General features: G+C 39.6%; 1 protein-coding gene across 2 annotated transcripts in view; it reads left to right on the forward strand.

Annotated features, from left to right (window-relative positions):
* Positions 1 to 17320, forward strand: part of mboat2b (membrane bound O-acyltransferase domain containing 2b) — a 115627-nt gene that overhangs the window by 19082 nt on the left and 79225 nt on the right. The window contains exon 2 of one of the 2 annotated variants that reach the window (XM_080192118.1): positions 12321 to 12466. The exons of the other annotated variant lie outside the window; for it this stretch is intronic. Coding sequence (XP_080048244.1) covers positions 12321 to 12466 — 146 coding nt within the window. The remainder of the gene's footprint in view (positions 1 to 12320; positions 12467 to 17320) is intronic. 2 annotated transcript variants of the gene reach the window in all.

The raw sequence follows: 17320 nt of genomic DNA on the forward strand, positions 1-17320 counted from the left end.
TTCTTAAGGGAGCAAAGAGACCTGCGTGTGTTTGTGCACAAATTGTTAAAGGTGGCAGGACCGATGAGTTCATAAAGTGTATAATATTGAGGACTTTAATAGGACCACAGAGTATAAGAGTAAGGAGGTTATGCTGAACTTGTACAAGACTCTAGACTTCAGCAGGATGCCAAACTAGGAAGGATGTGAGCACATTGGAGAGACTGTGGATGAGGTTTACAAGAACTGCTCTTGTGATGAGATACTTCACTTATGAGGATAGATTAGGGAAGGTGGGACTGCTCTCCTTGCTGAGAAGGTGGTTGAAGGTGATTTGATATTCAAAATCATAAGGGGTGTGAATGGATCAAGAACAAGAGGGCATTGGTTTAAAGTGATTTTCAAAAGAGGCTAATAGGATGAGTAATTCACATCTGGAATGCACTGCTTGGTAATGTGGTGGGAGCAGGTTTTAATTGAGGCATTCAAAAGGGCATTAGATAGAAATGGATATTCAAGCAGGCAATAAATGATTACATGAGGTACAGTGGAATGGCATGATGATGCAAGTCATGATACTCATTTTGAGAGCTGGTATAGATATGATGGGCCAAATTGCAGCCTCCTGCATTTGTAACAATTCTGTAACAAAGTAAGAAAACTCAGCTAAATGTGTAAGAATTAAAAATGAAAGAACTATGACATTGGTTGCCCCAGACTAGGCCTATTCATAATGCTACTTATTGATCACCTGGAATCATTTGTTCCCTCTGTCATTGGCAGTACTTTCATACAGGAGATTAATTTGGATACATGGAAGATATAGTATTTGGATAAATGGAACAATTTTTATAATGTCTTTTGTCACTTTTTTATGACTCGGGTGCATATTTATATCTGATCCACACATTTGTAGTTAAACATTTTAGAACACTTATTCTATAATCCAAAACATTCCCAAATCTCAAATGTCTTTGTCCTAAGCCTTCAGGACTAGAGAGGTTGTAGTGTGTTAATAATATGCATTGCCTTGTGCATATGTGCAGTTGGGGCTATGGGAAAGTCAGTCTCTTTTTTTGTAATCTTCAACAAATGCCAAAGATATGGGATGTTACTGAGGTTTTACTTAAAGCCTTCAATTGTCTATTGTTTCCTTATTTGTAATGGTACATACACATTTCATCTAAGAAAGGAGAATGATAACTTATACTATTAAAACCTTATCTTGGTTGTTTGGGGGTACCAGCCTACAGTTACTCTTCTGTGACAGCATGGTCCTCCTTGGTCGTTTGTGTCTTGGCTTAGCCAATAACAGATGATGTTCACCCCATAACCAAGTAAAATAAATGTAATTATCAATTTGAGGCTACAATTTGTACTCTTGACTGCACTAATGGAATCAGCCAGTTACTTTCTATGTTTAAAAACCCCAAAGTTCAATTTTGTAAAATAGTGGAATGTTTTACTGAAGGTGATAGTTAATACTGGGGAACAGAGCTGTGTTTCAGCATTCCATGATACATGTTCACGGTATACTTAATGGAAGCAATGCTGTTTCCAGTGCCTATGTCAAACTTGACAATAGTCAATGAACTTGGTACAGCTCAATATTTATGCGTGGTATATTTTTAAATTAAGGTACAATTTCTTTGGTAACTACAACTGGGAGCAAGTTAAATTAAGTTTCCATTGCTACCATTCTCTGTCCATTTTGGCACTTAATTTACTGAATCATTGAACTGGTTTAAAATATGTGTTTCTCCATTTCTAGAGGTGTTGCACACAACATTCAGATCAGGGCAGCTGAATAACGAGATTTAGGAATAGAGAGGCCGAGGGAGTGTGGTGGTTGTGATGGGACAAAGGTTGTCTCCCAACCTCCCTGATTTACGGAATATCATATCTACCATTTCCACAATCTGAAAATTTTATTTAATTTGGGGAAGGCATGATTGCTACCCCTTGTTTCAGTCTCGGATCTTGCCATGGAATCGGGTAGTGGGAAAGAAGGTGACTAACCAGCTATAAAACAAGTTTTGGAACTCTTCTTGAAAAATGGCAACTATAGAGGCTCAGTCAATGGGACATTTTAAATCTGAGATTAGTACATTTTTTTGTTTTGTATAGCCCCAAGGTGTGAAGATACCTAACTCTTGACACCTTGTCTTTCCACACCGCCCGAGGCCTTCTCTATCTGCTTGCCTGAAATCTACCCTTGTTTGAGTTGTCATTTCCTCCAGCTAAACGTTGATAATGAGAGCTGTAAGTATGAGAGCTTTTCACATTCCATATGCTTACGATCAGTTCCACCCCTCCTTGACATTCCTCTGTGCGGAATAGCCTTGATTTCATATTTGACTTTAAAGTGAGCTTCCAATTCCAAAGCCCTGTCCATTGCAAAAGCATAGTCTTAGGCCACGTAAGAGTGATGTCAATCGTCATTGTGGATTATGTAGTTCAGACAACGGGACTGGAATCTCAAGGGATCCAGGGTGAGGTATCCAAATACAAAACTGGCTTCTTGACAGAAGCTAGAGGGTGGTTGTAGAGAGTTGTTTTTCAAACTGGAGGCCTGTGACCAGCGGTGTCCGTCAGGGATCAGTGCTGGGTCTACTGTTATTTATCATTTTATATTAATGATTTTGGATGAGAATATAGGGGCCATGGTTAGTAAGTTTGCAGATGACAAAGATTGGTGGCATAGTGGACAGTGAGGAAGGTTATCTCCAGTTGCAGCAGATCTTGATCATTTGAGCTAGTGGGCTGACGAATGGCAGGTGGAGTTTAATTTAGACAAATGTGAGGTAATGCATTTTGGTAGATTGAACCAGGGCAGGACTTATTCAGTTAATGGTAGGGCGTTGGGGAGAGTTACAGAACAGAGATCAGGGGGTGTGTGTTCGTAACTCCTTGAAAGTGGACTCGCAGGTGGACAGAGTGGTGAAGCAGGCATTCGGCATGTTTGGTTTCATCGGTCAGAACATTGAATACAGGAGTTGGGACGTCTTGTTGAAACTGTACAAGACATTAGTGAGGCCACGCATGGAATACTGTGTGCAATTTTGGTCATCCTATTATAGAAAGGATATTATTAAAGTAGAAGAGATTTACTAGAATGCTTCTGGGACTTGATGGATTGAGTTATAAGGAGAGACTGGATGGACTGGGACATTTTTCTCTGGAGCGTAGGAGGTTGAGGGATGATCTTAGAGGTCAATAAAATAATGAGGGACATAGACAAGGTAGAAAATCAATATCTTTCCCAAAGGTAGGAGAGTCTAAAACTAGAGGGCATAGGTTTAAGGGGAGAGATACAAAAGTATCCCGAGGGGCAATTTTTTTTCACACAGGATGGTGAATGTCTGGAACAAGCTGCCAGAGGTGGTGGTAGAGGTGGGTACAATTTTATTTTTTAAAAAGCATTTGGATAGTTACATGGGTACGATGGGTATCGAGGGATATGGGCCAAATGTGGGCAATTGGGATCAGTTTAGGCGTTTCAAAACAAAAGGTCGGCATGGACGAGTTGGGCCAAAGGGCCTGTTTCCATGCTGTAAATCTCTATGATTCTAGAATTGATGCAAGGTTGCAGAGTTTGTGGAAAAGGCCAGAATGTTAGCTTCTGTTTTTCCAATGTTTAATGGAAGAAAATAGAGGCTGCTTCGAGCCTGGATGGCAGACAAGCAGTCTGCTTATGCTGCTGGTAACATGATGTAAAGTAAGTCAACTGATCCATTGTCTTCGGGGGAAAATGTGTAGATTAGTTTCAGAATATGGTGGGTGGATGGATCCTTTGGAGACTGCCGTGAATGAGTTGGGAAGTGTAGTTTGAGCTAGAATGGCTAGTTGCAGCCACAATGATGCTTTCATGTATGTGCAAGAGGATAGGCAGTGTAGGAGGATGGTATGCTTAATCATTTTCTGAGACTCACGGGAGATTGAGCATAGATTAGACATCATAGTTACAGAAAATATTGAGGTTGGTTAAAGCAAGTTGGTGCTGATTGGGGAAAAATAGATATGCTCTAACTGCACAAATTTCATAAAAGGAAAAAGGTTGGCAATATCATGGTAGCTTACATTGTTTCATTTATCTTTCAAGATAAAGATTCTGAAAATGAGGTCAGGATTTGAGTAGGGGGAATAGTTTGCAATGTTAATTGTCATTGTGGCCAGTAGTTTATTATAAACGGGTGAGTAACAGGTGTGTCTCAATTTGAAGAGAAGCGCAGCAAATGCAGGAGATTTGACTTTAAAAACTGATGCAAATTTTTATTTATCAAAAATTCTTTTGCATTCATGATGCTTTGCATTGAACTGACGTATTTCTGCAATAACCACTGTTATAATGCAGTCAATAGTAGCAGCTTGTCAGCAAATAACAGTTTATGAACAACATCGGAGGAAGCTGTAAAATAATGTCAGTCACACGGTACAGAAGAGGCCTTTAAGTCGACCAGCAAAACTACACTAATGCCACTTTCCAACATTTGGCTGATTATCCTTGAATGTTTGTCATTTCAAGTACTCATTTACATGCAGATTCTCTCTCAACCTTCTGACCCAAACCTTAAAATTATTGCCCCTTATTAATGACCCTTCAACTAAAGGGAACAGCTGTGTCCTATCCACCCTGACTAAAACTCCACATCATCTTATACATCTCAATCAAGTCCCCCTCAGCCGCCTTTGCTCAAAAGAAGAAAAACCCAAGCCAAGACAGCCTCTCTTCATAGCTCAGGTGCTCTATCCCAGGCAGCATACTGGTGAATCTCCCCTATGTAATCACATTCTTCCTATAGTGAGGCAGCCAGAACTTCACACGGTACTCCAGCTTTGACCTAAGTTTTTGTTTTGTATGTCTGCAATGTAACCTCCCTGCTCTTCCAATCTATGCCATGACTGATAAAGACAAATATTCTGTGTGCCCTTGTAACTACCTGGTTAACCTGTACTGCTGCTGTTAGGGATCAGTGGAAAGTCACCCCAAGATTTCTCTGAACTCCCTAGCATCTTGCCATTCATTGAGCACTCCCTTGTTTTGTTACAAATTACAAAGTGCCTTCATTCCCCAGAATTAGATCCAGCACTGCATTGTTCCTCATTGAGCCTTCAACATATTGACATTAAAAAAGCTCTCTTGAAACCCACCCTTTACACTGAGTATCCCAATTAACATTGGAAGTTGAAATCCCCTAATATAATTACCCGTGTATTCAGTAAATTGCCTACATATCGATTCCTCTCTTGCCTGCTGAGTGTTCGTTTGGAGGTCCATGATGAGTCTTAGAATGTGACTGCCTCTTGTTATTCCTAAACTCTATCCAGAAAACCTAATTTGAAGACCCTTCCAAAATATCATCCCTCCTTATTGCAGTAACTGACTCCTTAATAATGTAACTAAAACTTCCTCTTTACACCCTGCCCTGTTGTGCCTGAAGATCTTTTACCCCAGAATGTTGAGTTGCTAGTCCATGTCTTTATGATGGCAACAATTTCACATTCCACATGACAATCCACATGTTTAAACTTGTAAGTCTTGTCTATAATGCTCCTAGCATTGAAGTAAAAGTCATCCAGCCTCACCATACTCCCTTGAACCTTAAAATGACTGAGCTCCCTCTCTCTTTGTTCCTTTATTAATAGTATGCTGTTAGTATGGTCCATTCTGGTTTGGCTGCAGACTTTTTTGCTTCTACATATCCCACCTTCCCCAGAAATGGTCCCAGTTGTCCAGAAATCTAAAATCCTCCTTGCACTAACTCTTGAGGAATGCTTTCATCTACCCTATTCTGCTATTTCTGTATTTGCCAGCATGTGGCAACCTTTGAGGTCCTGCCTTTTAATCTGCTGCCTACCTTCCTGAATTTTTGATGCAAGACCTCCGTCTTCACTCTACCTATATTGTTGGTACCTCTGGTTGCAGGACGCTAAATCAGTGATGTTCCTGATCTCGGCAACACATCATCCTGGAGTCATGCCTGTGGCTGCAGAAGGACTTGCCTGTTCCCCTAACTAATAAATCCCCTATCGTTATTGCCCCTCCTTCCTTCTGTACAGTCGGGCTGCTTGTGGTGCCAGAAGCTTGGCTCTGACTACACTCCCTTGAGGAACCAGCAACCTGATCAGCTTCCAAAATAGAAAACCAATTTGAAAGCTGGGCCCCAGGGGAACCAGCAGTATCTACTTGTTTTTCTTCAGTTCCTGTGACCACCTGTCTAAATGTGCTACCTGCAAACTTCAGCCTTGCGGATGTACCAAAGTTACCGCTCAGAAACCCAGAGCTCACGTTTCAGCAGTTGGGAGCATTTCCTGTACACGTGGGCATCTCAGATGCTGGCAGGGTCCATGACTCGACTCCCACAGGTCTGCCTCTCCAGTCTTCCTGAAGGTGACTGATGTCTTTGAAGGATAAATGTTAGCCAGGGCACTATAGTAAATGCCTTCTCTTAATAGTTCCATGGTATATTTTATACCACCTGAGTGCACCCAATTGTCAGCAGATTATTTCCCGAATTGTTTGAACCCATGACTGGCAAGTCACATAATTAAGTAAGACTAATCAAAGTGTGGGGTGGGGATATCTGCAGAGGTTAAAGGCAAATAAATCCATAGTTTATGCCTGTGGGATGGGATTGGATGAGAAGACAATTTTACACTGATAGCAGAAGCTGAGTGTCTTCCTCTTCAGGCTAACCTTGGAGTGATTATTTTGGCAGAGGTAAGGTTTGATGATGTATGTGATCTGTCTAGATCTGGTGAATGGTTAGCTAACAAATTGTGCCAAGTAAACTTAATTTCCAACACTTGTTGGAGGATGAATGGAGATTGGATGGGAAGAATGGCCAGACTTGGCAAGTAAAAATTTTTCTGCAGATATGTAAATTAAATGGAGGTGAAGGAGTGTTGAATAAATTGACTGTTAAAATATTGTGCTTACTGAAGTCCCAAAGGTTAGGCATTTGGGAATTGTAAGTAACTTTAAGGAAATATTTTGCATGTGATTTTGGCACAGAGGGAATTCATGTTCTGTAGTGTTGGCAGAAATTAGAGATGTGCCTTGCTTCTAAAGAGGACAGAGCAGATAGCTTTAAACATTAGCTCAAATTATTTTAAACTATCGTGGATGAAATCAACTTGGAGACGTTCAAGGTGTAAAATTTCAACAGGGTTGCTGCTGAGCCTGATTCTCCTGACACAGGTCTGAGGCAGATTGAAGAATTAAAATCAACAGAGGTTGATCCAGAGGCTTAATGTTTTGTTGCAACCTCTGATAAACTGAATGTAATGGTGCATACTAATATCAGGGGAGTAAGAAGCAGCCTGGATATCAACAGCAGTGAAGAACTGGGAGGATGGGCATAGGTGGTAATTGGGGAACAACTATTGGATGAAATAGTGGTGAAGACAGCACAGGATTGTGAGAAACAGCAGTAGCTAATGGAGCTAGTCGAACCCAAGTACGGTGATTTGTGATTGACTCATTTCTGACTTTAATCCCCTGATGTTGCTATCAACATACTACTTGTGGCCGGTGTTTGAGAACAGGAGCCAACCCACAGTCATGTCAGGTACTAGAATAAAGGCAGCACAGTGGAGAATACTATCTGTGGAAGTCAATAGAAAAGATAAACGTCTCAATTCCAGAGGCCAATAGTGAAATAGCTTTGATTTGATTTATTATTGTCATAGCATACAGTGAAAAGTATTGTTTCTTGCATGTTATACAGCCAAAACATACGGTTCATAAAGAAGGAAATGAGAGAGTGCAGAATGTAATGTTAGCTCAGACAGCGAAGAAGATTAGTTCATAGTGGGAGTAGAGTTGCATTAATTTAAATGAGGAATGGTGGATAATAACTATACCTCACTAGAAAAATGTATTCTATTTGTAAAATAAAATCACTGGTATATCAGGCATGAGTTCAATCTGAGCATTTCAGCCTGTCTTCTGAAAATGTAAAGAGAATGTTGTGAGAGGTAAAAGAAGTTCAGACACAGTGAGAAGCTTGATAATTCCCAGAACATGCGATGACTTGACTTTTTTGATTTATATGCCAAGTTGAAGAGCAGTGATGAAACTGAAGACATTGTGTAAAGATATCAAATTTGTAACAGGGTGGTGTTACAATATGTTTGCATAAAGTATGTCCATATTAATAGCAAGTTCAGGTACAGTGCCAAAACTGTTGTTACAAATTTGGTTGCACATACTCATGACCAATAGCATGGTACATCTTAAAATATTTCAGAACAACCAGCTGAGTTCACATTTCTGCTTCTGATTTTTTTTTTTTACCCCCTTGTTGGCCTAACCATGCTAATTCTAGACTATTTCTAAGATGTATGAATCCACACCCTTTTGTGTAGAGGGCATAAAAATGCTAGACCCATTTGCTCCCATATTGCGCAGATTTAAGGCCTGAGAATAGAATGGAGTTTCTAATTAGAGTTCATCTAAATTCAAATATGTACCAACGAACTTGAGTGCCATACACAATCTGAATAGACATCTTCAGCCCTTTTTTTCAAATCTTTCAATTGTTTAATCTTAAAAAAAAATGAGATCATGTAAAATTGGTTTCTTAACTATATTTCAATCTACATCTTTAACAGAGTCTGGAATTGTTTTCCCAACCTCCTTTTGTATTTTGGGCTATCGTCATCTGAAAACATTTCTACTTTTAGATCCCTTTAACTTTGATTTCTGGATTTTGTTTTCCATTTTGAATATTTACATTTTATTATGTCTTTTTCACATCTTTCTTAATTAGTTTACAACAGTTGCATTTGTGTTTGCTTAAATAATAACTTGCATTTATCTAATGTCATTAACACAGAAAAGCAACAAAGATACTTCAGTGGCACAGAGGAAGTGCAAAGCAGTAGGTACTTAATAGCAATTGAAAACCTACCCAAAGGGATGCAGTTTAAAATTTTCTTTGTACATGGTTTCTTTTAATACAACTTTTTCTGTGCTTGATATAACATTTAATCTATTTGCTTTCACAGTTTCCTCATTTCCAATTCTAAAATCTCACTGGTTAAAGAGATGCCCTATTAGTTCTTTTGAACCCTTGATGCACCATGTGCTCTAATTCTCATGTTGGATCTTTTTCAGCGCATTCTTTGAGTAGCTTTTTACAAAACTGATTTTCATTGAGGTGCAAGGAAAAGTCTACCTAACTGCAAATAGTATTAAATTCCTTTCTTCAGCAATTTTTTTCCCATTGGCCTTGATTTTCCAAATGCGTAGTTGATGGGAATTTTGGCTCCTTTATTAATAGATGTCAGACAGGAGTGTGACAAGTGGGAGGTAGGGTAATGGTTGTGGCACGATGGTTGAGACATGGTGAGGTAGAGCTCGGTGCCAATAGCAAACGTGTGAAACTTGACTTTGTGCTGGCAGAAGCATTATGTACTTGAGAAGCAGGCGAGTGCCAAGGATGTTTCAACCCATCAACCATGTTTCCGCTTGATCATAATGTTGTTGTAATCATCCAAAAAAATCATGGTTGGAAACTGTCTTTTTCACAAGTGAATAGACATTTTGGTGGGAGGGCAGATTGGGACATGGTTCTTCTGATAGAATCCATGGGGTCTGGATGAATAAGACAGAAGTGGAAAGGCTGGCTTTGGCTGGTACGAGAAGTTAAGTGAGAATATAGGTTTGGGCAATGTGGGTTGCTGCTCGTAGAGAGGTAATATATTGGGCCTATTGGTGAATGGCAAGAGGAAAGCTTGACCTTAGCCAAGAAGGAGTCCAGACTAGGACTGCAGGGCAATAGGAATCATTGTGTTTGGAATTTGGGGGTGGGGGGTGGTGGCACAGTATGCAAAATGAATTGAAAAGACTAATGAAGGGAGGGCCTTTTGAGAGAAAAGGAGGGGAAAAAGATAAAATAAAGGTGATAGGCTAGAACCCAGAGTGGCAACCAAAACCCAGCTGTGTGAATTAATACTGCAATGTGAAGTACATGGTTATATAGCCAGGTTAAGGCAGATATGTTGCTCTTAAAAAGACTATAGAGGAGAGTACTGAGTTAGTCAAAGGTCCTTTGAGATTAAATTGATGTAGATAGCTTGAAGTATTGATGTCTAGGTTTGGATATGGTTGTGTAGGTCAAGTAAGTCCAGAACCTATTTAAGAATAGAGTGAAGTTTGCAACCGAAGGTATTTTCGTGGAATTAGAGCTGGAAGAAGTTCAGAAACATGGTAGTGAAATTAGAAGTCACCAAGATTCAGAAATGATAAGGTGTGGACTTTCAGAGTTAATTTTTGACTAGGACCCACAGTTGCAAAATAAAATTGCAAAACCAGTAGGACTGCCATCAACTCAGAAGGGAATGGCTAAAGAGAGTGATGGAATTAACAACGAGAATTGGCCTTAGTAATGCTTAGTTTGCAGATGATTGTAGCATATCCAAGACAGTTGGATGTTGAATAAGCACAGTGCAGGCACTGGCACCATTGAATGTGATGAAGAGTTTGTTGAAAGTTGTTGTAGTATATTGGGAGCTGACCCTGCATTTTGTGGGTGATATAATAAGAAATTACATCTCCTATGAGGGGGATAGAAAAGGCACAAGGGGGTGGGGGAAGCAAGAGAAGCAATCACTGCAGATTATTTGATGATGGGTAGTTCAGCCAAGTTGCATAACAGAAGATAAATATTGGTGGTGAATGCTGTGGTTGACCTCATAATGCCGAGTAGTCACTGTGAATGATGTCTGTGACCTGGTTCGGTCTCTTATGGTACGGCATGAGTGGAAACCTTATGGGAAGCTTAAAGAAATGGAGCAGAGAGAGATGGTATGGATTTGAGGATAACAACAGGTTGAAAATGTCCTTTTGTTTTTCCTCTGGACACGTATGTTCTTTGGGTGTGTGTAGTTTTCTAGAACCTAATTCAAGCTGCCATTCTTGGGTCTAGAGCAGTAAATTTTGACAGGCTAGTTGTCTGTGGGTTGCGGTGGAGCAATGCCCAATCCTGAATTTGGCACTTGCACGCTTTGGCAGGAGTCAAACTTGCAAAATTAGTCAGCTGAATTTCTTTAATCAGTTCTTTAATCATCTGCCCCAACTAACTTGATTTCCAGTCTACAGATAGAAGCAAATTTTAGGCTTCAAACCTGAAACCTTTGGTCAGGAGAACTTAATACCACACTTGTCTACTTTCACCCACAAGACCATCGAAGAACTGGGCAAGATGTATTTATTTGAGCAAGGCATTTATGGATTATTTATTTTAAATAGAATATAGTACATTTTCCTCTTGGCTTCTGTATTTGTTTTGTATTGCATAAGTAAGTTAAACATTGAAGTTAAGAATTGTTTTCTTTTCATTTTGGATACAAAACATCAGAGTTGAGCATTTGAGGCCGATTCCTGTGAAAATAGATTGGCAGGAAGTACTCAATTTGGGTGGAGGATTATCTAGAGTAAAAAGTTTCTATCTCGGCAGCATAAGCTCCAACCAATATCTAGTGCTGAGTGAGCGATATTGTTCCCCCTGTGCCAAATTATGAATATTGTTAGCAGGCTTCTGGTCTCGTTGCATAAGAACTTTAACTCCAATAAATCAAAATCAACTAATTTAAGTGTATAGAAATATGGACTCTTATTAACACCAATGATTTGATGTAGAAAGAAATAACTATTGTTTGGTAATTGCATCAAATTTCCTGCATTGCAGAAGTTCCTGCTATGATTCAGCCAGGCAACCTTGACCAGCTTTATTGTTAAACTTCCTATATCACTTGATGTCTTTTTTTTTCTTGCTTAAACAATGGTTTTCCAATTTTTCTATCTGGGGACCTGTTTCACCGCCAGGATCCTTTATGATTGAAAGACTGCATATCAAAGCAAGACAGCTATTATTGCAGCAAGTATTTTTCATTACTACATGGAATAGAAATAGTAAGCCAACAAATATTGGAAATATTTGCAAAAATGAACACTAACTTACGCTGGCTTGTCTGCAAGTGGCCAGGTTGTATGTTGCTGCCAGTCCACAGCCCAAACTAATAGAGAGGGTTAGCAGCAGGCAGAACACCTGGCTGGGAAACCACTTGCCAAATCCAAACAAAGACGGTTACGAAAGGTAATCAGCCAACATTGTGCTGACTCATGTTACATGGGGAAAGTTGAGTGAAAGAAATGTTCTTTGATTATAACCTGGGTTTTGCTTGGGTGTCCAGGTTTGATTTACATTTTTAGCTGATTATATTGACTAATCAGATTTTTACTTTTAAATTTAATTTTGAAATGGTTATTTGTTTTAATTATAATTTGTGATTCTGATGTTTGGCACTAAAACAGCTCCCTTTTATCTTTCCAGGTGAATTTTGTAGTATGCCAGTTGTTTGCTTTGCTAGCAAGTGTATGGTTTCGGCTTTATCTTCACCCAAGTAAAACAAGTAGCTTTGTCAGGCATGCTGTTGCCACACTTTTGGGTCTTTACCTTGCATTGTTCTGCTTTGGGTGGTAAGTATTGCATTTAAATTTACAAGTTTTATTAAAACTTCACCTGAATGCTAGGTGGTTTATTTTGGAATATTCTTTTGCCCCATTGACCTCAAGTTGGTTATAATTCATGGCTATTCTAAGGAAAGGGATTTTTGTTTTGTGTTAAGTTGGACAAAATTCAATGGTTTTTTTAAACTTTAGATGATCATTACAATTTGGCCTGTCCTGTTTGTATTCAAGACCCCTGTATGTGTATTTTGAGCAGGGGTAGGGATTTTGCTTTTTCCTTCATTGGATGCTGAGACCTAATACAGTGCATGACTGCCTCTTCCTGACATTCGCCAACTTGCTGCAGATTGTCATACAGATCTGTGAAATCTCAAGTGTAATGATTGAAGTACCAGTTATGAGCTTGGTGGCACCGGGTTAAAAATTCTTGCCCATGATTCTCCAGCCTTCATATTATAGGCAACCGAGTACCAGAACTTATTTGCTCCACACCAAATTTGTATCTTTGTTCCTTGTCACAAATGCCATTCCCTAGCCAGAAACCATCTGATGTTGAACTAGACCATTCACAGAAATAAATCAAAGGAGGCCATTTAGCCCATTATGTCTGTACCACCTGAAGGAGTTAGCCAGATTGAGCTCGCCTTCTGCTCCTTGGTGTGTGGCCCTTTAGCTTATGATATCAGGAGTGCATATCCACTTTTTTAAAATTAAGATGAGGATTTTCGTCTTTCAGTCATTGAGGCCCAAACTTCTTCATCCTTTGGGTGAAAATACGATTCAATCTTTCTATCAGTTACTTTTGAATTGATACTCCCAGTTTATTGACTTCTCTACTAACAGAATTTGCTCCTTCCTAGGTCCCTGATATTTTTATACATCACAATTAAAAACCATTCTTTGCCTTCTCTGTTCCAAAAAAAAACCGAGCCTTTCCTCTCAATTAAAATTGACCATTCCTGCCAACATCTTCATAAAACACACGATGGCACAACTGTGTATTTACTGATGCCGAAGAACCCAATGGAAGATCTGCAAAATTATTTATTTCCTTAAAACTACTCATGATTCCAAATGTATTGTGCATGAGTGACAGTATAAATATGTTATTGATAGTGATTTGTGAGGCAATGCTTTATGACAGCAATTGTAATTTGCAGCAGTTTATTTCAACATGTAGTTTCTGTTCTATGGTGACTGAGATACACTCAAAGACACATCAACCCGATGAATCACAATTTACGTGAATTATCATCTAGCTTTACTGACGCAATAAAAATAATCTAAATAGTTTAGCCTTAATTATGAAGGGAGGGGCGAACGCACTACATCTGAGTTTTGAAGCGGGAGTATTGATGGGAGGCCTAGAAGTGACATCTCCGCCTGGCCTACACAGAAATATTTTGAATGAAAAGGGGACCCCCAACCCTCCAATGGAAACTCTGACCTGTCGAAAGCTGTCACTGATTTCTGACTAAAATTGAAGATCAGAACCTGATGGCACCACAGGGTTTCAACTTTTTAATATTTGTGTCAGCAGTTACCTTGATACTGTAAGCTGTTTTGTTGCTCTCAGTTGTCTTACACAACTGGAGCTTTCACTGAAATGGTATGGACCAGTCATGAATTGTGCTAGCTACTCCTTTCAATACCTATTTGTGATTCATTCAGTATCTGAGTTTTTGCCTCAGCTCTTCAAAGTCAGCCTTGTTTAAGTTTAAAACCATAGCTTGCATTTCCACACCCTTTTCCATCGCAGCAGAAGAAATGGGAGGGGCAGAAATATTCCAATAGCCTATCGAGCCTCCTTTGCTATTCTGTTTGATTATAAACGAGCTTGTGCCTCAACTGCAATTCCCGATTCACTCCCCATAGCCGTTGATTTCCTGAGACCAAAATCTGTCTAAATATATTCAACGATGGAGGATTTACAACCCTCTTGAGGCAGAGAATTCCAAAGAATTGCAGCCCTATGAATGAAGAAATTCCTCATCGATCCAAGATGATCAACCTCCTTAAGCTGAGTGTGTCACCACGTTCCAGATATTCCAGCTTGGGGAAGCACCCTCTGTGTCTGCCCTGTCTTGTGTTTCAACGTGATCGTATCTCATTCTACTGAACTCCAGAGAATACAGACCCAGTTCACACAATCGTAGGACAACTCCCTCATCCCAGGAACCAGTCTAGTGAATCATCATTGTGCTGTCTCCAGTGTAATACTGTCTCCTTTTTAAATATCAAGACTTTCATACTAGTTCATGATTCATGTGAATAGCTTTTTAGTTTTGGGAAGAAGATTAAATGTTAGGGTAAAGTAATTAAAATGCAAACACCTCAAAAATGGCAGTTCAATTGAGAAACATAGACACTAAGAGCAGAAGAGTCTGCTATGCCATTCATTATGATCGTATTTGATCATGCAATTCAATAGCCGGATTCTGCCTTTTCCCTCATATTCTTTAATCGTCTGCCTCAAGTGCTATATCTGTTTCTTGAAAACGTTCAATGCTTTGGCCTCAACCTCTTGCTCTGGTAGTGAATTCCATAGGCTGATCACTCCCTAGGTGAAGAAATTTCTCCTCATCTTAGTCTTAAATAGTCTACCCAGACTGTGACCCCCTAGTTTTGGGCACCCCACCATCGGAAATATTGTTGCTGCATCTAATCTCTCTAGTCCAGTTAGAATTTTGAGTTTCTAGAAGATCCTGCCACCATTCTGATGAAACTCCAGTGAATCCAATCCTAACCACAATCCCAGGAATCAGCCTGGTAAACCTCTGCACTCCCGCTAGAGCAAGAACATCTTTCGTCTGATAAAGAGCCCAAAACTGCATGCAGTGTTTCAAGTCTGGCCTCAGCAAAGCCCCTATAATTGTATCCAGACATCTTTGCTCTTCAGTTTTAATCGTCTTGCCGCGAAGGCCAATGTACCATTTGTCTTTTTTTATTGCCTGTTGCACCTGCATGCTAACCTTCCGTGACTGGTGTACAGTCTAGTTGCACATGTACCCCCTTCTAATTTATGACCATTCATATAATCTGCCTTCCAATTTTTGCTACCAAAGTGGATAACCTCTCATTTATCTAAATTGTACTGCATATGCCCACTCAGCTTGTCCAAATTACACTGAAGTATCTCTGCATCTGTCTCACAGCTCATCCTCCCACATAGCTGTGTGTTATCTCCAAATTTAGAGATATTACATTTAGTTCCCTCATCTATAGTGAATAGTTGGAGTCTCAGCACTGATCCCTGCAGTACCCCACTTGTCACTGACTGCCATTTGGAAAAAGATATTCCTACAGTGTGCTGTCTGCCAACCAGTTTTCTATTCATCTCAATACACATAGCCAATCCCTTGTGCTTTAATTTTACACACCATTCTTTTACATAGGACTTTGTCGAAAACCTTCTGAAAGTCCAAATGCACCATATTCACTGGGCCCCCCTCTCCTTGTCCATTCTACTAGTTACATCTTCAAAGCATTTCAGCAGATTTTTAAAGCATGATTTCCCTTCTGTAAACCCATGATGACTTTGTCCCAACCTGCCACTGTTTTCCAAGTGTTTTGCTATAAAGTCTTTGATAATGTTTTCTAGAATTTTCCCCATTATTGACATCAGACTTGCTGATCAATAATTCCATATTTTCTCATTCTCTTTTTAAATAGTGGGGTTCTGCTAGCTACCTTCCAATCTATAGGAACTGTTCCAGAGTCTGTAGAATCTTGGAAGATGACCATCAATACATGCACAATTTCTCGAGCTGTTCTAGTATTCTGAAATGTCGATTATCAGGATCTGGGATTTATCTGACTTAGCTGGAAGTTAGGAAAAGACTCTAAACTCATACCTTGGAGGATTGCAGGAACACTGAGATGCATTGAAGTTGATTCCTAAGAGTTATGACTCTTTGGTTTGGTCCTAGGAAGTGAAGAAATATTCAAGGCCCTGATAAGCAGTCAAAACCTTGTAGGGCTTTGTCAAAGTGTAAATGGTGAGGCTTAGTTGTGAACTTAAGTCTAAAATATATATGCCATTGTGTTTTATTATATCTTTCAATGTAACATTCTATTATTCTACCAAGTCACTGCTTATTTGGTAAGGTTTGCTTTGATTGTTGCTTGTATAATATAAATTCATGTGTTTAAACCATGGAATCTTATAGTATAACTTTCTTTCAGTTAATCTCTGGGGGTTTGAATTTTGCTTTAATTTCTCATTACAATCTTGGGATTTTAACCAGATCAATTGTACGTAGGTACTTTAGGTATAGTCTTCCCAAAGCCCAAGCCCCCGAAATCAAGGCTAACATGGCATTTCCATAGAATCTCTGCAGTGCATTGGTAGACCATTCGGCCCATCAAGTCTGCACTGAATCTGAAAGAGCATCTTACACAGGCCCACTATATCCCCATAACTCTGTGCATTTACCATGACCAATCCACTTAGCCTGCACATCATTGCACTTTGGGAGGAAACCCATTTGGATACGGGGTGTGCAAACTCGACCACCAAGGTTGGAATCAAACCCAGGTGCCTGGTGCTGAGAGAGCAGTGCTAACCACTATGCCACAGTGTCATCCTATTTGCCTTCCTAATTGCTTGCTGCACCTGAATGCTAACTTGTTGTTTCTTGCTTTCAAACTCCTAAGTCCCTCTGAGCAGCCACACAAGTTTTATGCCTCATGAAAAATATTCTGTTTTCATACACTGAAAGTGAGTACCATCCACTTTGTCACATTTTACTCCATCTGCCACCTTGTTACCCATTCATTTCAACTGTCATATGTTCTCACCTAGCTTTATGCCGTCAGCAAGCTCAGATGTACTATCCTGTCTCCTCCTCATCTAAATCATTA

Source organism: Carcharhinus amblyrhynchos, chromosome 7, assembly GCF_965287045.1.
Source record: "Carcharhinus amblyrhynchos chromosome 7, sCarAmb.v2.hapA, whole genome shotgun sequence".
NCBI lineage: Eukaryota > Metazoa > Chordata > Chondrichthyes > Carcharhiniformes > Carcharhinidae > Carcharhinus > Carcharhinus amblyrhynchos.